At 54.4% G+C, this 24,991-nt stretch overlaps 8 protein-coding genes across 8 annotated transcripts; 5 read left to right on the top strand and 3 right to left on the bottom strand.

Moving 5' to 3' along the window:
• Positions 1 to 1,089: 1,089 nt before the first annotated feature.
• On the top strand, positions 1,090 to 4,091 carry BDW47DRAFT_114776 (ribosomal protein L1p/L10e family-domain-containing protein; the record flags this gene model as incomplete). Its single annotated transcript, XM_024814715.1, has 5 exons — positions 1,090 to 1,158; positions 1,238 to 2,388; positions 2,894 to 3,182; positions 3,266 to 3,434; positions 3,511 to 4,091. The coding sequence occupies 5 exons, from the start codon at positions 1,090 to 1,092 to the stop codon at positions 4,089 to 4,091; spliced, it is 2,259 nt and encodes a 752-aa protein (XP_024676696.1).
• A 531-nt stretch (positions 4,092 to 4,622) lies between these two features.
• On the top strand, positions 4,623 to 8,120 carry BDW47DRAFT_130412 (putative sister chromatid cohesion factor (Chl12)). The gene is made up of 3 exons (XM_024817097.1): positions 4,623 to 4,970; positions 5,037 to 7,554; positions 7,620 to 8,120. The coding sequence occupies exons 1-3, from the start codon at positions 4,739 to 4,741 to the stop codon at positions 8,035 to 8,037; spliced, it is 3,168 nt and encodes a 1,055-aa protein (XP_024676697.1). The 5' UTR covers positions 4,623 to 4,738; the 3' UTR covers positions 8,038 to 8,120.
• A 13-nt stretch (positions 8,121 to 8,133) lies between these two features.
• BDW47DRAFT_97673 (uncharacterized protein) lies at positions 8,134 to 8,755 on the bottom strand. Its single transcript, XM_024820468.1, has one exon. It carries the CDS (start codon positions 8,617 to 8,619, stop codon positions 8,347 to 8,349), a length of 273 nt encoding a protein of 90 aa, XP_024676698.1. The 5' UTR covers positions 8,620 to 8,755; the 3' UTR covers positions 8,134 to 8,346.
• Positions 8,756 to 10,238: 1,483 nt separating this feature from the next.
• Positions 10,239 to 11,180, top strand: BDW47DRAFT_3532 (glutathione S-transferase family protein). Its single transcript, XM_024818807.1, has one exon. The coding sequence runs from the start codon at positions 10,437 to 10,439 to the stop codon at positions 11,100 to 11,102; it is 666 nt and encodes a 221-aa protein (XP_024676699.1). The 5' UTR covers positions 10,239 to 10,436; the 3' UTR covers positions 11,103 to 11,180.
• A 182-nt stretch (positions 11,181 to 11,362) lies between these two features.
• Positions 11,363 to 14,337, top strand: rscE (putative RSC complex subunit (RSC8)). The gene is made up of 3 exons (XM_024820469.1): positions 11,363 to 11,692; positions 11,774 to 12,324; positions 12,385 to 14,337. Exons 1-3 carry the CDS (start codon positions 11,596 to 11,598, stop codon positions 13,855 to 13,857), a joined length of 2,121 nt encoding a protein of 706 aa, XP_024676700.1. The 5' UTR covers positions 11,363 to 11,595; the 3' UTR covers positions 13,858 to 14,337.
• Positions 14,338 to 14,557: 220 nt separating this feature from the next.
• On the bottom strand, positions 14,558 to 16,627 carry BDW47DRAFT_114780 (uncharacterized protein; the record flags this gene model as incomplete). Its single annotated transcript, XM_024814716.1, has 2 exons — positions 14,558 to 14,910; positions 14,971 to 16,627. 2 exons carry the CDS (start codon positions 16,625 to 16,627, stop codon positions 14,558 to 14,560), a joined length of 2,010 nt encoding a protein of 669 aa, XP_024676701.1.
• A 254-nt stretch (positions 16,628 to 16,881) lies between these two features.
• On the top strand, positions 16,882 to 19,000 carry BDW47DRAFT_130414 (ResIII-domain-containing protein; the record flags this gene model as incomplete). Its single annotated transcript, XM_024817098.1, has 2 exons — positions 16,882 to 17,142; positions 17,207 to 19,000. The coding sequence occupies 2 exons, from the start codon at positions 16,882 to 16,884 to the stop codon at positions 18,998 to 19,000; spliced, it is 2,055 nt and encodes a 684-aa protein (XP_024676702.1).
• A 420-nt stretch (positions 19,001 to 19,420) lies between these two features.
• Positions 19,421 to 23,442, bottom strand: BDW47DRAFT_3556 (GPI inositol-deacylase). Its single transcript, XM_024818812.1, has 5 exons — positions 22,608 to 23,442; positions 20,332 to 22,547; positions 20,117 to 20,282; positions 19,841 to 20,067; positions 19,421 to 19,793 (listed from the first exon to the last, which is right to left on the bottom strand). Exons 1-5 carry the CDS (start codon positions 23,208 to 23,210, stop codon positions 19,571 to 19,573), a joined length of 3,435 nt encoding a protein of 1,144 aa, XP_024676703.1. The 5' UTR covers positions 23,211 to 23,442; the 3' UTR covers positions 19,421 to 19,570.
• Positions 23,443 to 24,991: the final 1,549 nt, after the last annotated feature.

Consider the following 24,991-nt stretch of genomic DNA (forward strand, 5'->3'; position numbering starts at 1 on the left):
CCTGGGTCAGTGTTTACTACATATGTACCTACCTTATGTACCTTATGTACCTTATGTACCTTATGTACCTTATGTACACGATCACAGTGATGACTGATAACTCGCTCGCTATGAATTCCACAAACGGAGAATAGCACTATCAATCCGGTTATCTCACAGCTGATGAGCGCTCAGCCTTGTACTGGGTCTGATTGGAAGTGGACAGGGGACAGGGCCAACAGGGACTTATTTCCACGCGCGTTCCAACTTCTAAGTCAACAGCAAGACACTAATGCTACTAGTACCGAGTAGCTCATTTCCCATATCAGCGATTGACGTGTACACCTCTTTCGGGATAGTCGTGGAGTTGTGGACTCATCATTTCATGCGACTTTGTTTATCGGTCTGCGGTTTTAAAGTTTCTAAGAACTGGTGTCTGTTGATAGATCGCTTGAGATGAATCTATTGATTCGGGATGGATTTTGCTGTTCTATGTTGTGGAATTGTAAGCTTCTTGGCCCCTTGCTCTGGCACTGCCTCGAGTAGTCAAGGTCTAAATATATTTATCTCTACCGTTTCGTAGTACTGGCTGAACCATATCATTGCTGGAGGCAAGATGGACTGATCAAGATAGCGAGGGCGGAGATTATAGTGGCATAGTGCTCTATCATTTCTGGACTGAAATGTCACGTAGATAGTGACCAGTCAAATTGCCTGATTGCCCATTCTCTTTTCTCCTTCATCATCATCCAGGCACTTTCCCGCGGCAACCATCACATCACGAAGAATAAGCAGTCCTCGCGACACCTATTCGGCGACTTCACAAAAAGTATCTCACCTGTTCGAACTAGAGAATAATGCGCTAATAGAATGAAACATGGATATCAATCAGATTATTTAAATGACAAGTCTATCCGGAATGTGTGGAGGGGCTGGAATGCTGGATATGCTCTGGAGTTGAGCACACGAGGGGATGTGATGACTCAGCACGTAACTCGATGCCAAGACCGGAGAAATTCGTCCACCGCCTTCCCGTGAATTTTTTTGAAAATCGTTATCGCAGAACCTGCGAGAGTCCAAATTTGCTAGGATCAACATATAACTGCAAAGATGGTGTCTTCAAATGCGGTCACCACCAAGGTGACATCTGGATCTCCTTACCAGCTTGATCAGAACCAGGTATGTCCCCGCCCCTGCAATCGCCAGAGGAACCCACCCAATTTTATTTGCTGAGCTAACGATTATTTTCAATCTTCAGGTCTCCAGAGCCTCGTCTGCGCTTTTGCGACACATCAAGACGCAGCAGGTGGACAAGGAAAAGACGGCGACCAAGAAGACCCTCATTGGCGACAACGATGATGATTCTGACGCGGAGGATATCCCCCTCAACAACGAAGCGGTTTGGCTCGTCCTCACCACGAAAAAGCACGTTGTCGACAAGAACCGCCTGAAGCCGGGGAAGATCACCATTCCTCACTCTCTCAACGCCTCTCCCTCCCTCAGCGTCTGCCTGATCACGGCGGACCCGCAGCGCGCCGTCAAGAACATTGTTGCCGACGAATCTTTCCCTCAGCATCTGACCTCCCGCATCGACAAGGTGATCGGTTTCTCGAAATTGAAGTCTCGCTACCAGAGCTTTGAGAGCCGGCGACAACTGTTCTCCGAGCATGACGTCTTCCTGGCCGATGACCGGATAATCATGCGTCTGGTCAAGACTCTTGGCAAGATTTTCTACAAGTCGAGCAAGCGCCCGATCCCCGTTCGCATCGCCGAGATTGAGAAGGTGGACGGCAAGAAGGTGAAGAAGGACCCGAAGCAGAGGTCTAAGCCCAATGCGGAGGACAGCGCTTTCGCGTCGCCCGCGATCGTCGCCAAGGAGATCGAGAAGGCGCTCAACTCGGCCGCCGTGCAGCTTGCTCCGGCTACTACTGCTGCCATCCGCGTCGGCTCCTCCAACTTCACTCCCCAGCAACTGTCCGAGAATGTCGAAGCCGTCGTGAAGGGCTTGACGGACAAGTTTATCACGAAGGGCTGGAAGAACGTCAAGGCCCTCCACGTCAAGGGTGCGAACACCATGGCCATGCCGATCTGGCTCGCCAGTGAGCTCTGGGTGGAAGAGGGCGATGTGGTGGAGAAGACCGCCGATGACGACAAGGCCATTGAGGGCGCCAAGAACGACAAGAAGCGCAAGCAGATCGAAGCCGGAGAGGGAGAGAAGATCTCGGAGGGTGGCAAGAAGTCGAAGAAGCCCAAGGCCGCTGACGACGACGAAGCCGCCTCCCTGAGCGCACGGAAGGAGAAGTTGCAGAAGCAGAAGGCCAAGGCCCTGCAGGACGGTGAGGAGTCCGGTCGCAAAGCCGCCGCCACCCCAGCCAAAGCAGAGGCCGGGTCTACGAAGAAAAAGAGAAAGTCGACCTCATAAGAAATGTGCCTCCGGCGTTTTTTTAATGTAATGTGTTTTATCCATAGCAACTCTGGGTTCTGCGGCGGCGTACCGATATTGTCACATGTCTCGATTTTTTTTGAGTTTCATCATGTACTTAGAGATATAGGGCTTGTTTTCCAATACCCGCTTTTTTAAGACAGAAAAAAAAGTTATGCTAGTTGATCATTCTAGTCCTATGTATGGAAAATCTGCCCTAGACATAGACTTGTAAAGCTGTACTAAAGAAAAAGGGCATCGGAAGGTAGAAGGGAGGATCGTAACAGTTAGCCGAATGTGTCCGAGGATCGGCGGTGCTTGACGGGCCGACGATAGCCACCGCCCGCCAGAAACGCATCTCGTCACAACCTCGGCCAGTCTTCCTCCGCCGTTCCCCTCCGCCCCCCCCCCTTCCCTGTTGGCATCTCCAGCGCTTTGAGCAGGTCCTCATAACTCGTTACGCAAATATACCACCATGATTCCTCTCGCAAGACAATCGGTTCTCCGGGCCGCGCGCTCGCAACTCAACCCTTCGCGGGCATTCAACCAGCCCACGGCCTCTGCTTACGCCCGCCTCCTCTCGACCCTGGCCCTCCTCGAACAGCGTGATGGCCAACTGCAGAACTCGTCGCTCTCCGCTATCGCTGCGGCGCAGAAACTCGGTGGCCCCGTCACTGCCTTCCTCGCTGGTAGCGGTGTGAAGGGTACCTCTGCTGTGGAGGCTGCTAAGATCAAGGGTCTGGATAAGGTGATGGCTGTGGATAATGATGCTTATGAGAAGGTGAGCAGATATCTTTACGATAAGATAGCGACCATTGGATTTGTGTGTATGGGAGTAGCTTGCTGACGGTTCCTGGGATCTAGGGTCTGCCGGAGAACTACGCCCCTCTTCTGGTTGAGAACATCAAGAAGGGCGAATTCACCCACGTCGTTGGCTCCCACTCTGCCTTCGGAAAGAGCCTTCTGCCCCGCGTTGCGGCTCTCCTTGATGTGCAGCAGGTTTCTGATATCACCGGGATTGAGAGTGAAGACAGTACGTATTGAACTTGATATCCGATAGCGGAGGGAGCGGTGGTAATGAGTCAAAACACATACTGACAGTTGGGCAGCTTTCGTCCGCCCTATCTACGCCGGAAACGCCATCCTGACCGTCCAATCTTCGGACTCCATCAAGGTGATTACTGTGCGAGGCACTGCCTTCCAGGGCACCGAGACCGAGGGCGGCTCTGCCGAGATCGTCGAGGGCAGCGACCCCAAGGCGCCCGCCCAGACCGAGTGGGTGTCCGAGGAGCTCGCCAAGTCCGAGCGCCCCGACCTGGGTGTTGCATCCCGCGTCGTCTCCGGCGGCCGTGGCCTCAAGTCCAAGGAGGAGTTCGACCGTGTCATCGTGCCCCTCGCCGACTCCCTGGGCGCTGCCATCGGTGCTTCCCGTGCCGCCGTCGACAGCGGCTTCGCCGACAACAGTCTGCAGGTCGGCCAGACCGGCAAGAACGTCGCTCCCCAGCTGTACCTGTGCGCCGGTATCTCGGGTGCCATCCAGCATCTGGCTGGTATGAAGGACAGCAAGGTCATCGCCGCTATCAACAAGGACCCCGATGCTCCCATCTTCCAGGTCGCTGATGTCGGTCTGGTCGGTGACCTTTTCGAGAAGGTCCCTGAGATGACCGAGAAGCTCAAGGCGCAAGCTTAAATTTGATTAGCTTTTGTTCGTTTTCATTTTCATTGTATCATGATGGGGTTTCTTTTTTGCTTGAGGTGAAATATACAGTATACCATACACTACCAGCGCTAGGACATTGGACTTAGACTTTATTTTTCTTTTTATTCCTGATTGATCAACTGTAGGATTGTGAGTAGCAACCATTGTGCTCAATGGCAATCTTCTAGAGAAGTGCTGCTGCATACTAGAATGCTCACCAAATACATGCACCACATCTTCGCACTGGGCCAAGACAACCTTGTTGTCATCCAAAACGTACCTCAAATAGTGAATAAATCTACTTACAGAGACCCCAGTCTCAATTTACTCAATATTCCCCGTACTACACTGTAATACTCCGTCCATGCGGGGAATAAAGGCAGCAAAACGGAAGTGTGGTGGAACTGCAGTCTAATCAACGAATCAATCAGGACTAGCGCGTGCAGGGCGCGTCCACACGCGTTCAATAATCAATCAATCCAAGTTAATCGCATCGTCCACAGCGACCAACTGATAGAAAGCGGACAATCAATCAATTTGCCTTACCTACGATGCGCCATTCCTCCTAACATTCAAACTCGAATACTGAAATAAATCAACACAAGCAAAGGCAAGAGAAATGTCAGCCTAAGCCTTTAATGGCGACATCACCACCACCATTCCCCTCGTCTTTTGATCCCGCCATCCATCTTCACTCCGACGTGCCCCCTAGCGATATTCTACCGGTCGAGCCGCCATCGGAATCCTTCTCTGACGAGTTAGAGGCGCTCAACCTCCAGCGGTTGGAGAATACGCGCAATAAAGTCGTGATTCAGCATCGGGCGTGGAATTTGTCGGATGTATTTCGGAGTGACGAGGACGTGAGACCTGGTATTTGACCTATCTTAGTGCTGTTGCGCTGAGTGTCGGATTGGAGGTGGCTGATGGATTAAGCAGAGACTCCAACGCGATCATACAAACTATCTCAATTAAAGGAGGGCTGTGTGGCTTCTTTCCCGTCTTCGCCCCCGACCGCAACCGCCAAAATGCCGTTCATTTCCTCCCCCGTTGCGTTTCCCTCGAGTGCTGCGCCGTCGTCGCCTGACGCGCAGAAGAGAAAGAATGATGAACAGTCGCAGTCGCAAGCGGCGGAGCCGAAGAAACAGAAGATTATGGGGGGGTTCTTGGATGAGGATGATGATGAGGATGGTGACGATGATGCTATGGATGCGTTTCGGGATGCTCACTTTAGAAGCGAATTCGATACGCAGGAGGATCTGATGGGTCAGTCCTTGTTGGAACAGCCAGAAACCCAAGCTCAAGCCTCCCAATCTGCTCAGACGGAGTCGGCACATCTTCCAGAGGAACCGATTGCGCCTACCGCCGAGTCTTCGACCTTTACGTCTTCGATCCCAACTCGTCGAGTACCGTTGTCGATTCCGATCAAAACCTGCGCTGGGAAGACTCACAATGTCAGGATGAAAAAAGCTGCGGCGCCAGTTCCATATCAAAGTCTTGCTGCCAGCCGCTCTACTACCGCCCCTGGCCGAGCTCAGAAGAGTTACTACGGTATCGATATCCACAAACTCTTAGACGAGGCCGCCATAGAAGCCGAGCAATCCAAAGCGGCCAAGTCGCTGCCTCGCCCCACGGTGCAGCCGTCTATTGAACCTCACACGGGGAATGGAAAGAGCAAGAAATACGCGTCGTCGATGTGGACTGAGAAGTACCGGGCTCGCAAATTCACAGAGCTGATCGGCGATGAGCGCACGCACCGGTCGATCTTGCGCTGGCTGAAGGGGTGGGATCCCATTGTGTATCCGAATCTTGCACGGTCGAAGCCGAAGAAAACGCCGTTTGGCCATGATGAGGAGGAGCGCCCTCATAGAAAGGTGCTGTTGTTGTGTGGGCCCCCGGGCCTGGGAAAGACTACATTGGCACATGTCTGTGCGCGCCAGGCCGGCTATGAGGCGCTGGAGATCAACGCCAGTGATGACCGGAGCAGAGATGTCGTGAAGGGGAGGATCAGAGATGCGCTGGGCACGGAGAACGTGAAGGGGATGAATGTCGATGTGGACGGGCAGAAAGTGAGGAAGATTGGACGGCCAGTGTGCGTTGTCGTGGATGAGGTAGATGGTGTGGTCACTGGATCTGGGGGTGGTGGAGAAGGTGGATTCATGAAAGCGCTGATTGATCTGGTCTACCTCGATCAGAGGAACTCGACGCGCTCGTCTGAGCAGAATGCGGGCGGCAAGAAAAGGAAGGGTGATAACTTTCGATTCCTTCGTCCTCTCATTCTGGTCTGCAATGACCTGTACCACGCCAGTTTACGACCCCTGCGGCAATCCTCTGTTGCTGAGATCATCCATGTTCGCCAGGCGCCTTTGGAGAATGTTGTCACCCGCATGAAGCACATATTCACCAAAGAAGGCATTCCGGCTGACAACGATGGCGTGCGGAGACTCTGCGAAGCATCGTGGGGCCTTGCGCGACGGAAACAAGCCAATGTCAAAAATACCGGAACGGCCGAGGGCGATATTCGAACTGTTCTCGTCGCGGCAGAGTGGGTGGCGCATAAGTTACGATCCGAGAATGCCTTGAAGTTGACCAGGAATTGGCTGGAGCAAAAAGTGCTAAACGATGACGCCGGAGGCGGTTCGTTCAAGGGCTTGAACCGCGGAGGTGTGCGAGACATTGTCGACCGAGTCTTCATGGAAGGGGCCGGCTTTCCTCCACCCCCGGTTGGCTCTGACTCCTTTGAAGACCCGTATGATAGGACCAGTCGGGTTACCGTTGGTGTTGCCGATCTCAAGAAACGCCACGGCATCAGCAAGTTGCGGGAGATGGTCGACGCCAGCGGTGACCATGACCGGTGTGCCACCGATTGTTTCGCCTCGTACCCTCTCCATTCCTTCCAAGACGACACCTTCCTCACCAAACCCAACACCGCCTACGACTGGCTCCACTTCCACGACACGATCTCCTCCAAAGTCTTCGGCACGCAGGAATGGGAGCTGAGCGGATATCTCAGCCAGTCGGTCGTAGCATTCCACCACCTCTTCGCGTCGTCGAAAGGCAAGCGCAGCTTGAAACCCGATGAAGAAGAAGAGGAACACCCATTCTACGGGCCCAGGGCTGAATATGCTGCCTATGAGGCCCAGAAGCAGAACAGCGCCACCATCACAGGCTTCCAGTCTTCTTTCTCCGCGCCCTTGACGAGACTCTTCCGCTCCACCGACAGCCTGGTCACGGACCTCATCCCGAACGTGGTCCGCATGTTGTCACCAGACGTCAAACCGGTCGTTGTGCGCGGAAACGGAGACCAGCGCAGCGTAGCGAGCGTTCGCAAGGAGAGCGAACGAGCTCTCGTGCAATCGGCAGTCCGCGTCATGGCCGGGCTAGGCGTGACCTTTGAGCGGGTGCGTGTTGAAGGAGAAGGCGGCACCCACGGGGGATGGGCATATCGCATGGAACCGTACGTTGCCCAACCTCTCTCCTAAATGAACGCAGTCTTTACTAACCAACCATGATAATATCCAGACCCCTCGACTCCCTCATAACATTCTCCAAAATGAACACCCCCTCCCAGACAAGCAGCGCATCCGCACCCGTCCGCTACGCCGTCCGCCAAGTCCTCGACCAAGAATACCGCAAAGAAACAGCCCGCAAACAAACCGAAGCCATCAGCGCCGTCACAACGGGCAAGAAGCCTGGCCACCCCGGTGAGGACGGGCCGACGGCAAAGAAGAAGGCCCTCCGCGACGCCCCGGGCGTCAAGCGGGACTTCTTCGGCCGCATCGTGCGCGAGCCGACGCCGCAGCCGGATGAGTCTGGGAGGGACCCCGCGCAGGAGGAGGCGCTGAAGGCGGGACGCAAGGTGTGGGTGACATATCATGATGGGTTCTCGAATGCTGTGCGGAAGCCGATTTCGATGGCGGAGTTGTTGGGAGGGTTGTAATTTTGATTATTATTATCTATTAATGACTATATGATGTATACATAGGTAGCTGTTCGTTTCATAGGGCTTAGCATAATGGTGCTGAAAATGATTAGGTGAAGCTAGCAATCAGTATTCCGAGCATAGTATATCTTGAATAAACCATTAAATATAGCGAGTTAAACAATCTAAATACAAGTAAACCCACATCCATCAAAGCAACCAAACTCCACATTAGAACTCATATAAACCCCGTGCACATAACAAGATGTCACAGCCAATCGAACGCACTCAGTTCGCCATAGTATATGCTACCATAGAATAACCCATCTACCGATAGCTCATATAAGTAGCAATCGCCTCATTATGCAGCGCCATCTTCTCCGTGGAGCGCATCGCGGACGGCGAGGACTGCGACAAATTGCCCTTGCTCTTGCTGCTGACGCTGCTGCTGCTGCTGCGCGAGAACCAGTGCTTCTTGGACTTGGACTTGAGGTCGCTGTTGGGGCCTTTGAAGGAGAAGATGGAGCTGGCGTCTGAGGCGCCGCAGGAGGTGGGGTTGGAGGTGTTGTTCATGTTGGTGTTGGAGAAGGAGGAGGACATGGTGGTTTGGTTGGTTTTGAGGATGGATGGAGGATTGGTATGTGGTTTGTTGGTGTTTGGAAATTTGATGTAGTGTGGATTTATGGAGGTGGTTGTTATCTTGAGATGAGGTCAAGTCTGTTGGATTGGATGGGATTGGAGTGAGTTGGAATGATTCTTTCAACAGCGACACAATGGCCCTTTATATATCTCTTTTTTCTATCTATTAAGTCATTGAACTGGCCAGGCCGTACCTGCTTGAAAATTATACTTCTACTCCGATGCATCGGAGTAAATCAAATAGTTCCCGTTGTAGATCGACAAGGGTCGAGAAAAAACCCCTAAAAATTTAATCAAAAGACCCTCGACATACAACTACACGATCAGCCTGAAGGAAAGACAAGACCCACAGGGCGCTGCTCTAGATCAACGGTCTTACATAGCTAAGACCACCACCAAGTCAACCAGCCTTACGTCGTGTGGTCACACCTGGAGCAAAATAAAGACATCACGGCGCTCGTGTTAGACCCACTTCCGGAGTTCAACAAAGCCCACTTGTCAAGGGCGCGCCTTGACACGAGCGCCATGCCTCTTTCGAGTCATAGATCGTCTGTCCCGACTGGTGATCGCCTGCACTGTGTACTGGTCATTTCTGGCATGATCGGGGTCCGTAACGGGTAATTCTGTAGATTTGGTTCATTGGTAGGAGGGTCAAACCGTGACTCATTTTCCTGCTGCCTGGGTTTCCACGTTCCAGGCAGACAGTCCACGTCCACGTACCGGGACCAACAATGAAGCTGAAAAGAGAGGAAGAGGGTGAAGAGGCGATCATCTCTACTCCGATCCATGCTCTACTCCGAGCTCCGTACTCCGACATGTCGATATGACGTCATTTACTCCGACGCACTTTATATAGATCGAGAAAACCCTGATCGGAGTGTGTCAACACCGAGACATTGTGGACTCGGAATGCAAATCGGCTGACTCTAGAAGGGTCTGTCAGTTACGATGAAATGTCTGCATGTTCAACGGTGTTGTCTCATGTCGAGGTGGTTCGATCTATCCTGGCGGCCTGGTTGTGAGTCGGAGGACCGAGCGTAACCGATAGATGCCGGTTTTATACAAATCGTCATATGAGTTCAAATGCCACTTTCCGCATGTCAACTGTCTATAATAGACCCAGCCGGCCTGGTCGCCAGAGATTGTCTCAATCTCTCAGTCCTTCTAATCTTCTGCAGATCCCGCCGCTGGATCACGGTAGTCCACCCGCTGGCAACAGAATATCGTCGAATTTCGCTACCACTCCCGTTATACTGGCAAATGCATACGCGATGGCTCAGAGGGGATCAACTGGAACCCTAGCCCACAGACGAGTTGGTGTCAGGATTAGTCTAACAGCTAAACCACAACAATCCCCAATCAACCAACCCTGCGATTGGTAAGCAGCATATTAGTAAGGAGATAAACAGGCATTCGTTGGATAGACTTGATTCGGCGGCCATATTATCAATGCTTTGTTACAAGCTGAATCCCCTCGATCCACCGTGGACGGAGAAGTGGAGGAAAGTTCCGCACTCCATCCAGGAGAAAGACCAATGATAGGGCCTGATAGACACAAAGTGGCCAGCGTCCATTTGTCATCACGCCAGATCGCGGGATTATCAGAGACCGACGATGCCGACTGAAGCAACCGATGGAAAGAGGTGGAGGAGGAGCAGACAAATTATATAAGAGATATCTATGGATCTGTCTGCCCCTCTCTCCTCCCATTCAATTCCACTCCTATCCAACAATCCTGTCTCTTTACCCTAAAAAAACACTACCAACAAAACTACACCATGTCTCTCAAGCCCATCACCCTCTACAGCCACGCCTCCGGCCCCAACCCCTGGAAGGTGGTCACCGTCCTAGAGGACCTCAAACTCCCCTACGAAACCAAGTTTGTCCCCTTCTCGGAGGTCAAGCAGGAACCCTTCATCTCCATCAACCCCAACGGGCGGGTCCCCGCCATCGAGGACCCCAACACGGGCCTCACCCTGTGGGAGTCCGGCGCCATCGTCGAGTACCTGGTCGAGACCTACGACAAGGAACACACCATCAGCTTTGCGTTCGGCACGCCCGAGTACTACCAGGCCAAGCAATGGCTGCACTTCCAGATGTCCGGCCAGGGCCCCTACTTCGGCCAGTTCGTGTGGTTCACCGTCTACCACCCCGAGAAGGTCCAGGGCGCCCAGGACCGCTACTTGAACGAGATCCGTCGTGTGTCGGGCGTGCTTGACAGCGTCTTGAAAGATCAGGAGTGGCTGGTTGGGAATAAGTACAGCTTTGTTGATGCCGCCTTTGTGCCGTGGTATGGGATCGTTCCCAAGTACACCGGCGACGCGATCGATCTGGCCAAAGATTATCCTCATCTCAAGGCCTGGCTGGATCGACTCCATGCCCGGCCGTCTGTGGCCAAGTCGATCAAGGAGCGCGCTGAAGCCACGGCCACTGTCCAACGGTAATGGTTAGGTCAATTTCAGGATCAGTTTTAGATGTCATGGATCAAGCCTAAATTATGAATCAATTGAATTGTCTAGAATGTATTCTGTAACTTCTGAATTCCAGCACGGTTTGTTGTAGATAGATACTCGGAGTCATGTGGCGATCTAGTCCCAAACAGGACTAGTGTGGTTATCAGGTCTTGGCGCGAGTTTTCCGTGTCGCGACTGGAGCGAGTTGAGCTCAGCGTCTGATTTCCATCCTCACTCATCTCATCTCTATCTTTCTCTCCCCCGTCGGGTGGTCTTGCCTTCCTCTTCTCCGCTGCTTTTACCTTCTTTCTCTCTTTTGGAACCCTTGCTTGTATTTGATTGTCGATCCAGAGTACCTGCGGCCTGGTCCCCGTTCTTCCCCGTCTGCTGAGGCCAGACAAAAGACCCTTGTTGGTTCCCCGTCGCTTGCGATCTCGATCCATATCCCCACTCCCCCCTTCTCCCCCATCATCACCCTCTCAAGATGGAAGACAGCCCTGCGATCTCCAGCGGCGCTGCCGATGACCTGCACAATATGACGACCGGTCAGGACGCCCCCGGCGATGTGATCAACGCCTCCGGTAGGTTTTTTCTTCCCTGACACCCTCCCCTTCCCCTAAGAGGATCCGGGATTTGCCAACATCCGCAATCATCATGACCAGAATCGCAATCGCGCCAAGAGTCTCCTGCGAAAAATATTGAGTCTGCTACGGGCACTGATAATCCGCTAGATGCCCCGGCTTCCCCCAAGCCGCAGAATGCGGAGGGGGACGCGGAAGATGAGGAGATGGGCGGTACGGAGACGGAGGCGAAGAAAGAAGGCGAAGACGACGCCGAAACCCCCGGACAGGCCGGTGCAGAGGGCGCGGCGGAGGAACAGCCCGCACAGAAGACATCCGTCGAATCGTCGGCACGCGATCATCTCGTGTCGCAAACCCATGCCATCATCCTCCCCAGCTACTCCACGTGGTTTGACATGCACGCCATCCACCCCATCGAGAGAAAGGCTCTCGCAGAGTTCTTCAACGGCCGGAATCGAAGCAAGACCCCCGCCGTCTACAAGGACTACCGTGATTTCATGATCAACACATATCGATTGAACCCCATCGAATACCTGACCGTCACCGCTTGCCGTCGCAACCTCGCCGGTGATGTCTGCGCCATCATGCGTGTCCACTCCTTCCTGGAGCAGTGGGGCCTCATTAACTACCAAGTGAGTTCTTCTGAAGGGGAGGCTGGTCCGTTTTTTTTTTTTCATGCTGACATGTTCAAGGTGGATCCTCAAACGCGTCCCTCCAACATTGGTCCCCCTTTTACCGGGCACTTCCGCGTGGTGGCCGATACCCCGCGCGGCCTGCAGCCATTCCAGCCAGGCCCCAATCACTTCGTCAAACCTGGAAAGCCTCTTTCCGCGACCGACCGGGCAGCGTCCGCCACACCCGCATCCAAGGCCGATCTCAACCTCGAAATCCGCCGCAATATCTACGATGACAAGGGCAAGGAGATCACCCCCACCACAGAGGAGAAGGAGAACCAAACGAATGGAGACGGTGCGGCCGCCAACGGCAACGGGGAGTCGGCGTCGAAGACCTTGGAAGAGAAAGACCCTCGAAAGAAGTCCCACTGCTTCTCGTGCGGGATCGACTGCACTCGCCTGCGATTCCACTACGCCAAATCGGCCCCGGCCAACGTCAACCCCAGTGCTCCGGACTCCAAGTACGACCTTTGCCCGAACTGCTTCCTGCAAGGCAGGATGCCCTCCAGCCACAGCGCCTCCGACTTCGTCAAGCTGGAGGACAGCGCGCACACCATCACCGCCGATAAGGATGCCCCGTGGTCGGATGGGGAGCTGGTGTTGCTCTTGGAGGGCCTGGAGAACTTCGATGACAACTGGGACCAAATTGCCAGCCACGTGGGCACCCGGACCAAGGAGGAATGTGTGATGAAGTTCCTGCAGCTCGAGATCGAAGACAAGTATGTCGAGGACGGCCCCGAGATGCGCGCATCGTCCGGACGGGACCCCATCAGCCAGGCGGAGAACCCCGTCCTGTCTGTGGTCGCTTTCCTGGCGCAGATGGCCGAGCCGGCCGTTGCAGCGGCGGCTGCGGGCCGCTCCGTCGACGAGATCCGGAAGGAGCTGCGCAAGCAGCTCGAGAAGGGCCCCGCCGCGGACAGGCCCCAGGACAAGGGCAAGGAGAAGGAGGGGTCGACCGTGAAGACGGAGGACTCCATGGACGTCGACAACACCACCACCACCACCCGTGACGAAGGCGCCACCGACGTGGCAGAGGTCTCCAGCACCGATAAAGATGGCAAGCCGTCTCTACCCACCGTGGCCCTGGCCGCATCGGCCGCTCGCGCGGGCGCCCTGGCCTCGCACGAAGAGCGCGAGATGACCCGCCTGGTCGGAGCGGCCGTCAACGTCACGCTCCAGAAGTTCGAGATCAAGCTGCAGCAGTTCAACGAGATGGAAGAGATCATCGAAGCCGAGCGCCGGGAGCTCGAACTCGCGCGCCAGCAACTGTTCCTGGACCGCGTGGCGTTCAAGAAGCGCGTCAAGGACGTCCAGGACACCCTGCAGGCTGCCAGCCTCAAGGGTCCCGGCGAGGAGGCGAACAACATGATCGCCGACGCGGCGAACGCCGCCATGGGCAGCCGTGTCAACTTCCAGCCTGCCGAAGGCCGCGCCGGCGTGCAGCCGCCGAGTGCCGAGGGAGGCGCCGATTACAAGACGCTGGAGTTGTAAATGGCGGATGATCTTCAACCATCGAAAGAACAAACAAATAACAAAAGAGCAAAAAAGTGTCAAAAAAAAATATGAAATTCATGACCAGATTGGGTAGGCTAGGAGGGCGGGTCGCGAGGGTTTAGTTCAGTTCAGTTCATTCTTATAATATCCATGTATTGTACATTATGCTCGGGCGTGGTATGGGCATTGCCAGGCCTTCATCCTGTTGATCTGATGGGAGCAAGCAGTGAAGGAGGAGGGGTAGGGAGTGAACACTGCTGGTGGGCATGGAAGAGCTGATGGATGTGATTATCTGTTGTTGTTTTCTTTTTCCTATTCCTTTCCTCAGGGGATTTGCAGATTTTACTCAGCTAGGAAAAGGCGTAAATTGTTTTGGGAGTTTAGAGTTAGTTTAGTTATATTATTGTCTGCAATCATTTCTTTACTCTATCTTCTAGCTTTAGTACTTTTAGTATGTCATATTCGAGTTGGATGTCTGCAGTCTGATGACTATATTAGTGGAAAATCACTAATTAATATTCAAACTACAAGTGTTTATAATGTCTTTTCCCTTCATAGTAGTTAATTTACAATATATAAGAACAGTAAGTAGATAAGTAAGTAGACGAATGCCCTCATAATCATTCATCAACGGGCCCAGTCCACTACCACGTATAGTATACACATATATACATACAATACAATCCATAACATGGACTCAATCATCCTCCCAGCCCAAAGGACTCATAGGACGAGAAAACAAAGCCTTATCAACTTTTTCATCCTCTTCATCATCTATGTCTCCCAAGGATGATCTCTCGCGGGCGCTGGGTAAGTCGTCGTCTTCCGAGCTGGACGTGTGTTCGTTTTTGGGCTCGGGAAATGGAGAACGTTGGGCTTTTTCGGATGTGATAGGCTGGGATTGGCTGGAATCTTGTTTGAGGGTTGGGGTTGGGGTAGGGGGAGGGGATTTGTTATTGTTGGTGTCGTTGTCGACTTCCATGTGGGTGTGGGTTTGGTTGTCGTCTTCGTCGGCGGCGTTCTCACTGTGTGAGATGGCGCTGTTCGCGGCTGTTGCGGGATGGTTATCCTCGCTATCGCTGGAGTAATCTGACTTGGGAGAGGCCTGACGCAGTCGTCGCCTCTTGCGCCTGTTCTCTGAGATCTCCTCGTAGATGCCAACAGTATCATGACCATGTTCCTCCCAGTCACTGCGGTATAAAGTCCTATCCCGCCAATTGGCAAGGTCGTCTTGTGTCTTGCGTTCGCCGACGGGCCGCTTCTTTGCCCGGGTGGTGGTGGGGTGATTGTCGGACTTGAGGCTGGGCTGGGGTTGGGGGTGGCCGAGGATCTCCCACAGGTGGGATTCTTCGAGACGGCTGGCTTCTTGGTCGAGTTGTTCGGCGTGGTCGTCTTCGGGGTCGACGGGGGTTTGATCTTCGTTGTCGGGGAGAGACTCTGCAGGGGAGGAAAGGATGGATGATTCTCGGGAGGGGTGGGATGATTCGTCTTCGCTGTCGTCGTCGTCCTCGTCCTCGGGCTCGTCCTTTGCGCCGGGGCGTCTGTTCGAGATGCTTCGCTCGCGCGACTCCGTGTCGTAAGGGGCTCGACCTGACAGAATATCTTCTACGTCGTCTAGGACCATAAGCACAGGCTTCCAGCCTCGTCGATTGCGGACGTCTTCAACGGTAAGGTTGCATCTCCGGGCGAGTCCCACCCAGTGATCGACTCGGTCACGCTTCATGCCCAGTACATCTAGAGCAGTGTGGACATCGCGGGAGCGTACAACTTTCGCCTTCGCATTGCCCGTCTCCCTCATGTTCCGCAGCCGCGACATGGCGAAGAACAGCGTGGAGTGGACGAGACGGCGCGTGACGCTCACGGCCAGCGTGTAGAAATCCGCAAGGCTGTCCGCTGTCATGGAGGGGGATTCGCCCGCGAACCCCACGTTGACCCAATTGTCGTCCATGCGTGCCCCGCCGGGGTTCATGAAGAAGCGCTCGGAGAGACGGATCCATGTGCTCAGATTGAATAGCCCCGCGGTGTGGTATACGCTGGAGTCGGAGTCGAGTTGCGTGTCGGCTTTCTCCGCGTCTTGGACCTCGTCGTCTACTTCTTGCGCGTTGTCTCGGTCTATGATCCACAGGTCGTGGTTTCGCGCTCTCCCGACGTCGTCTTCTGTTTGTTGCTCTTCGAGAGCTAGCAGCTCGGCGTATTGGTCTAGTGCGGAGCAGCACTTTCTCCCTACGTCCGCTGCGGCGGGAACGTCGCCTAGGATGATTGTCCGCGTGTGCCGGTCCCGCAGATGCTGTCGCTCTAGCCCCCTGTGCAGCAGTCTGAGGAATTCCTGGACCTCCAGCTCCGACTTGGAGCCGATGGCGCTGGCGATCTCCGCAACGCCATTCCTCCCCTTCCGGTGGAGCCAATTGTAGAACACCTGCTTCTCCTGCGGCGTCCAAATCACGATCCCATTCTGCGTAGCATTGTAGTTCTCGTCCACGGGGTTTCTCGACGGCACGGAATCGCCGATCGCATCTTCTAGCAGACTGTGGTATGCGTCCACGGATTCCTGCCCTAACGATGTGTAGAGGTCATTGAGGACCTGGTCGCGGGTGCCTCTCTTCGCGCGGAGATTTATCCTCGCGGAGGATGGGCCATTCGGCTCATGCGATGGGGAGACTAGGCGATTGCGAGCTGGAGGAGACGAAGGGGGGACATGCGCGCGGGTTTCGATGTCGGAGTCCGATGCGTCGTTGTCGTCCGGCTCGTAGGAGCTCGAGCTGCTCATCGTCAAGTTGGATGTCCGGGGCGTCGCACCAAAGACATGGACTCTGGACGAACGGTGGGAACATCACTTGTTCAGTTGATCAACTCGAGAACATCTTTGGATATTGGGATTCGTCATGGAAAGAATTGGACTGATCGAGATTTCTGATCTGATAAGGTGTTTGCAGTGTTTGCATTGCACCTTTACCGTCCTTCTCTCCATCGTCAACTGAACTACTCCGCATCTTATAACATCCTTCCAACCCATGGATCTGGATGGCTCTCCGTCGTGGAATGTCGGGCTTGATTCCCGTCCTACGTCTCTGGAGGCCGTTGACATTCGCATGGCGGCCTAAACTAGGGCAACAGTGGCGCTGCAACGCGACCCTGTCCCCCGGACCAGCACCGCAACAATCTTCACGCCCTGGTATAGTCCTGCGAGACTACCAGGAAGAATGCATCCAATCAGTCCTAGATTACATCAAGCAAGGCCACAAGCGCCTAGGGATATCGCTCGCGACAGGAGCCGGCAAAACGGTTTGTACGAAGCCACCGAACATACAACACGACACCTCGAACTAACCCTCTTTCTTTCTTCTAGGTAATCTTCACGCAGCTCATCGGCCGAATCCCCCCACGCAATGAAACCAGCAACAGAACCCTCATCCTCGCGCATCGCCGAGAACTCGTCGACCAAGCCGCCGCACACTGTCGTGCCGCGTACCCCGACCGAACAGTTAGCATCGAGATGGGCAACTTGAGAAGCACAGGCACAGCAGACATCACAATCGCATCGATAAGAAGCCTGCTAAGCCAGGACCGACTCGACAAGTTCGACCCACAGCGCTTCAAACTGATTCTCGTCGACGAAGCGCACCACATCGTCGCGCCGACCTACCGCTCCGTCCTCGACCACTTCGGACTCCAGGAACCCACCCCGGACGCGCCCGTCCTCGTCGGCGTATCCGCCACCTTCGCCCGCGCGGACGGCCTGCGCCTCGGCGCGGCCATCGACCACATCGTCTACCACAAGGACTACATGGACATGATCAACGACAAGTGGCTCGCGAACGCGGTCTTCACAACGGTACAGTCAAACGCGAAGCTCTCGGGTGTCAAAAGCGACAGCCGCGGCGACTTCCAACTCGAGTCGCTCGCGCGGGCCGTCAACACCGACACGACCAACACGGTCACCGTGCGGGCCTGGCTCGCCAACGCCGCCGACCGCCACTCGACGCTCGTCTTCTGCGTGAACGTCGAGCACACCCGCTCGCTGACAGACACGTTCCGCGCGCACGGCCTCGACGCCCGCTACATCACGGGCGACACGCCGCAGAAGCAGCGCGACGCGGAGCTGACTGCCTTCAAAGCGGGCGAGTTCCCCGTCTTACTCAACTGCGGGCTCTTCACGGAGGGAACCGACATCCCCAACATCGACTGCGTGCTCCTCGCAAGACCCACCCGCTCGCAGAACCTCCTCGTCCAGATGATCGGCCGCGGACTGCGCCTCCACCCGGGGAAGAAAGACTGCCACATCATCGACATGGTCGGCACTGTCGACGCAGGCGTCGTGTCCACCCCGACCCTGTTCGGCCTGCACCCGGACGAGATCATCAACGCCGCGACGGCGACAGAGCTAACCAAACGGCCGACCACACAACCAACCACGCCACCACCCGAAGACGTCGCAGAAGAAGAAAAAGAAGAAGAAGAAGAAGACACCAAGGCCACAGACTCAGACAACAACGAGATCACCCTCTCCTTCACCAAATACGACACCATCTACGATCTCATCCACGATCTCAAATCCGAGAAACACATCCGCTCGCTAAGCAGATACGCCTGGGTGCGCGTCGCCGGCAGCAACGCCAAGACCCCAGAAGAGAAATACATCCTCTCCGATGACTCGGGCTGGCTCACAATCACCCGCACCCCGTCATCCCCCCCCCGCCAGCAAGAAAACGAACCATACACCCTCCACCACGTCCAAAAATACACCTCCCCAACAACCCTCACCCCAACCTACACCCGCCCGCGCCTCCTCACCACCTCCCCGACCCTCCCCTCCGCAGTCCACGCAGCGGACACGTTCGCCTCCGCGCACTTCACAGAGCGGTACATCTCGTCCCAGCAGGGGTGGCGACGTGGCCGGGCGAGCGCTGCCCAAATCGCGTACCTGAATAAGGCGAAGGTGAGGGAGGGCAAGATGCAGACGTCGGATTTAACGCGCGGCCAGGCGGCGGATTTGATTACGAAGTTGAAGTTTGGGGGGAAGGGGAGGGTCAGGGGGGAGAGGGTTGCTAGGGAACGGAGGGAGAGGGTTGCTGAACGGGGAGAGAGGTTGAGAGAAAGACAGAGGGAGGGGGTTGTTAGGGTGGGGCCTGTTGGGTGGTGATATCTCTCTCACATTTTCTCTGTCTCGCACTCTCTCTCGTCCTTTCATCTGGTTGTATTTGTATACTTGGGATTGTACATGTATGTATTATTATTTTAGAAAGATCTCATCATACTACACTTATACTCAGTATATATTAAGTAGTCAAATAAGTAAATATTATATATCCCAACTCCTCTATCGTAAAGTAACACGCTGCGATCCACAAATCTATCTATATCTAGATCCACCCGTATATACAAGACATGTAAAGCAACTGTCTCAGCTGTGACCTAGCACCCTATCATAACATGGAGCCTCCATCCGATCGATCAATAGATAGGAAGAATGAAAAAGAGGAAGAAATAGTAAGTAGAAGAAATGATATACAAACCGAGTACCGGCCGGTGGGATCAGAAAGAATGAAAATAAAGCCAAGAACACCGCTCAATAGGCAATGAACTAGCTTAAACTCCGTAAGTGTGGCCAGCAGACCCTGAAATGCAATAAAGGGAATAAGATTGAGGGAAAAAAAAGTTGGGGTGTGCTGGGAAGGAATCGTGTAAAATGAGCGGGAGAAAAAGGATAACATTAGGGCTTTTTCTTCATGCTTCCGGGTTCGCAGACGCTGTCGTCTTCCTCGAGGGCTCGCCATATTCGCCGGATGGAGAAGCCGCTGCTGAAAAGGTAGACCCCTACTAGCCATGCCGAAAGAATATTGGCGAGGTAGTGCAGTAGATAGGCGTAGGAGACGCCGTAGACGGCGGAGTAGATCGCAATGGAGAAGAGGATGATTGAGGTGATGTGTTTTAGCCTTGTGATGTCAGCGGTGCATTCGACCTTCTGTGGATGGAGACATACCGTGAGGTGACTCTAGGAATCATAGTTCCCGTCGTCATGGCTTCAACAAGAAGAATGAATGGCATTACAGACATAACGTTATGGTGTGAGGAGAACGGCATAAACCAGTGCACGACTAGGTTATGGGCCCAGACCAGGAGGACCAGGATGTTGATGGGTAGGATCCACAGCATCAGGATGAAAATCGAGTGCGTGTAGTTGGTGAAATTGTAGGACGACGTAGACCTCTACATGTCGTTAGTCATGTTCAGACCCGAAGATAGATGTAAGACTAACCGTTTCTTTGGCATGCCACTGCGCCCGCACACACGTGGCTAGCTGCACGATACATGCCACCAGATAGGCAAACTGATACGGGATGACCGTTGATACTAGCATGAGGAGGACGGCGGTGGTGATAAGTCGGCGTCTCGGGGTGGCAGTAGAAAAGCTAAGGGCGTTCCTGGGGAATGATTAGTGGGAAACCTACTAATGTTTCGTATGTCACTTACTCTTTATCGTCGCGCTTGATGTAGCCCGACTGGCTGCTTAGGTGCCCGTAAACCGAGGACAGAATGAACAGCAGACCCATCGCAAGATAGTTGACAATCACGCACACCCCCACACTGATCAGACCAAAGATGGGCACCAAAAACCAGAAAAAGGCATCTTGCGAGCCCAACAAAAGGTCGTTCTTGGTAAAATCGACCGGCGCCTCGGTGGCGTTGATTTTCCAGTGGTACGGGTCATCACTCGGCGGCAGAACGGTCGGCGTCGCCAGAGACGAGGCCAACAAGGACATGGCGAGAAATAAGATGGGCAAGGACGAACGAAGGGCTCGATCGAGACCCTCGCCAAAGGTGATAAAGAACCCCGTATCGTCGTACACTTGGAACTGTTTGCGGAGGACCAAGGCAACGACGAGGATCGGGAAGGCGGCAAACACCGTCCGGTACCGCATCACCAGCTCGCCGAGACTGCTGGCGATGTCCACCGTCAAGTAGAGATCCACGGTGGACTCGCTGGTGGGATCGGTCCACAGCTGGAACGACACCCCGCCGAGGGTCGCTTGGTCGCGCAGCGGGGGTGGCATGAAGGGTGCCACACCGTGCAGGTTCACGTTGACGTCTTTCACGTTGACGAAGAACTTGGACTCATGCGGGTCGGGAATCGACTGCCGCAGGAGGGGCGCAAAGAGTTCTTGCCGCTTCCCGTCGCTGCGCCGCACAACCCGGAGCCGGTAGTCCAGCAGACTCGAGTGAAGCGCGGGGATCTTCAACTCGGTGAGCATGGGACGGCTGGCGGGCAGGCGCACTTTCAACCCAGCGCTGAGCAGACCGCCGAGGCCCATGCGAGCCCGGATCATGGAATCCGAACTGTCCGAGAACTCCGCCAACACCCAGCCCTTGGTGGGTGCGTTGGCCTTGTCGATGACCGCGACAAACTGGTGCTCCACCAGATCCTCCAGATCGTACTGGAGATACGAAAAGGGCCGGGTCCGATCGTACGGGTGATGCGACGTGTGGGTGGACGCCGGCAGGTGGATCTCGTCGTCGGCCGCGTTCTTGCAGGCGAGACGGGTCGCGTCGGCATTGCCCCCGGGGAGGTCCATATTTAACAAGGCGGGGGACAATTTGCCATCGTGCAGAGGGAAGACGCTGCAGAACAACACCCCCAGGCTGCCTTGATCTCCGGTTTTGTCCAATCCTTGGTCGGTCAGGAGGGTGAACTTCTTGCCCGACACCCCCTGGGGCGGAATGGGAAGAAGGTGGATGCCGGGACCCTGGCGGTGACCCAACTCGCGGAGGACCAGCCGTTGACCTTGCGATAAGATCGTGGTCGACTCGTCCTCAAGTGTCAGCATGGTGCTAGGTTCTTTCTGGGCCAATGTCCGCTCGGCCACCGACTCCAACCCCGTCAGGTACCATTTCTTGAAGATGCGCATGCGTTCCGCCCGGGGCTTGGTCTGACTGGCGCGCCGGACATCCACCACTTCAAAGAGCGACTTGACGATCGATTTCCGGAACTGGTCGCACCAGGTGATGGACAGGTGATCCATCCCAATCCAGACGTCGGGAATGGTGGAGGTGAACACGGTGAACCCGTGGGTCTCTGGGACCAGCGACGAGATGCTGGTATAGTCGGAGGGCACCACGGTGTCGCGGGAGCCGCCGGCGATGGAGATGAGGGTGACGTGCCACAGGGGGTTGTTGTTGGCCCAGGTCTGCGAGTAGGCCTCGCGCCAGTAATCGTTGATCTGCTTGTAGGTATGGACGACATCGGATTCGAACGAGACGGGGGGTTTGGCGTGCGGGGCCGACATGGTGATGATGGTATTGACGGAGTTCGCTTGGTAGTTGGCCATGGTCAGCGTGGTGCGCGCCACGATGCCGCCCATGGAATGGCCCACGAGGATGATGGAACTCGGGTCGGGTAGGTTGGGGTCTCGGCGAAAAGATCGCCGGGGATCATGATAGAGGGAGAGGATGTAAGCGATAGCTTCGTTCACGTATTCGGCTTGATCGAGCAGGGTCTGGCCATGGAACGCGGCCATATCCTCGTTGAAGTCGATCATGAAGAAATCCAGGCTCCGGGTGCCGAGATTCAAGCGTTCCTGGTCGTGGCGGACGACGTCGGCGTAGTGTCTGGAGGCTTCGGCGGCCAAGGATCGGACCTGCCGATAACTGCCCGCATTTCCGGGGAGAAACAGGACAGGGGCACCATTCAACTAGACACGGTTCACAATTAGCGAATTGACCACCTTCCTCGCGAGCTTCAGCACACTTACCCCGAAATTGTCGCGGTTGTACCCATCAACGCCAGCCTCCCGGTAAAGATAGAGATTGTATTTGCTGGCGAATCGCGTATGTTCGGTGTCGAAGCCCTCCATGGGCAGAAAGGCCGGGCTCATGACGGGAATGCCACAGCCATCCCCACCGGTCTGCCGGGCGGAGAACGAGCGGAGGATGGAGAAGAGGAAGACGGAGGCGAGCAAGGTGGTCAGGGCGGTCAGGATGGAGCAGGTCCAGGGGCTGCGCAGACGGGACGAGCGAGCGCGCTGGTGCGCCTCTGGAGAAGACTCCATGGGCAGGCGCTGGGATGCGAGGGGGATCATGAGGGAGGAGGGTTTCGGCTCGTTGGCGGCGAGAGTGACGGTGGAAGTGGAGGACAAGGTCCTCCACAGACCGGAGTTCCTGGGTCGCGGCGTCGCGGCGCCCGTGGAGTCTTGACGACGGAGGTCGAAGCTGGTACTGGTGCGGGCTACCTGCGGACGCGATTTCTCCGGCGGATCGAAAGTATTCGGGGCATGACTCGGGTCGAAGGAAGTGCGGGGGATCAGGGAATCTTCAGTGTCGTCCTCGACCGGCGAACCAGACGAGCGTCTGTGCATTGGAAGAAGTCGCGATGGTGGTGATACTCATCCAGTAGTAGGGGGGGGAGGGTTTCGGAGGTCGGGGAGGAGGAAAATCGCAGCGGCGGGAAGGAGTGGGAGTGGGATTGAGCGGCAAGGGGAGCCGAATTAAGGTGTCTCAAGGAGTCGTTTTCAGATGATTTTTCCCAGCTGTTTTGTTTGGTGATCTTTATCCTCCTGTTTATTTCTGGATGAACGATTCGTCAACAAGATTTGTCCCTGTTTTTCTGTATTTTTTTTTCTTCTAATTTTTTCTTCCTTATTCGCCTCTTGTCTTGGATCAAGACTTGGCTTGGAGAATGTTAGCTAGTCAGACCGGGAAAGCCGAACGAGTGGCAGGCCGACCGAGACGGAGGTATAAACGAGAGCCGACTAAACGAATGAAGAGTAAGACAAAGAAAAACAAAGAAAATTCAGAAAGGAAAGAAAGAAACGACAGTGGATAGAGAGAGAGGGGGGTGGGGGAACGAAAGAAGGAGAAGAAAAAAACGAGAGAGATGAAGAGGAGAAAGACTGGAAACAAAGAGATTAGATGGGGTGCAAGTGGACAGTCCAGAGTATACACGGGTTCCTGCTATGCAAGGCCGCAGACGGGCAGCCAGCCTTGGCGTTGGTTTCGTTCAACGGTTCGGATGTATGAACATCGTCGATGTGAGCAAAGTGATGGTCGTGTTGATTTGATCGAATGAACTTGATCAATATGATGATCCGGAAGTAAAAGTCAAGTCAAGATGTCGAGGTGCGACATTCATCGTAATATATACCTGTTCAACGCACCACAGATAAGAAACAGGGAAGTCCAACCATGATATCCAAAACAACCACCAGAGAATGCTCAAGGAATCACCCAGCGTACTACACGTACGACCGACCAGACTCAAAGGAAGAAGACCATTACGCCATTTGGAGAAGCCTCTACTTAATCCCTCACCAATCAACGTTCCCCGTCTAATAACGCCTAATGAGCCCATCCATGTCGTGAAACCCGGTCTATACTAGAAGTGTTATAGACCTCTATACCTATTCCCTACCTAGGACTGTAGTTAGGTAGTAGTACTAGTGAAACAGAAATCTACAAAAGCAGCCTCTCCCCCATCGTGTCGCTTGTTTGTTTCCTCTTCCTACCTAGATCTCTAGATCTCCCATCATCCACCTTTCACCAACATCCACCTCCAAGAGAATGATCCCTCATTCTGTAGTCTAGGTAAGCATACACGGTTTCTTTCCTCACACAGGCACCATTTGTCTCCAGCCACATGATGATCGACACCCAAAAATGAATAAGTAAAAAACGTGACTGGACGGGCCTACAACCTCGTTCAATGAGCACAACATTAAGCAGACTCTGAGGCTTCTCTATCTTATCACAAGATTGCATTGACAGTATCATATCAATCTCCATATGGGTCAGTCGCTAACCTTATCTACGGACTTACCTTAGGATAACCCACCCAACCAACCTGACCAACCCGACCAACCCGACAGATAGACGTCGGTTCCCGACCTTACACAGTGACCAAACAAGAACAAAAGAGACAGGAAAAACGGAGAGAAACACACACCGGAAAACTAACCAATATAAGCAAACATCCCCCAATCCCTCCTTCTTTTAGCGTCCGGGGTATGGGCCGTTCGTCCAATAGATCTAGAGAGGATGGTCTCGAGGCCGCGTCACGGGCTTGGCGTTGACCTTCACTACGACTAACTTCTTATGGAGGTGGTGGCTTCAACCCTAATTTGGACAGGGTTGATTGACTGAT

The sequence above is a fragment of the Aspergillus candidus genome (genome assembly GCF_002847045.1).
Source record: "Aspergillus candidus strain CBS 102.13 unplaced genomic scaffold BDW47scaffold_1, whole genome shotgun sequence".
Classification (NCBI taxonomy): Eukaryota; Fungi; Ascomycota; class Eurotiomycetes; order Eurotiales; family Aspergillaceae; genus Aspergillus; species Aspergillus candidus.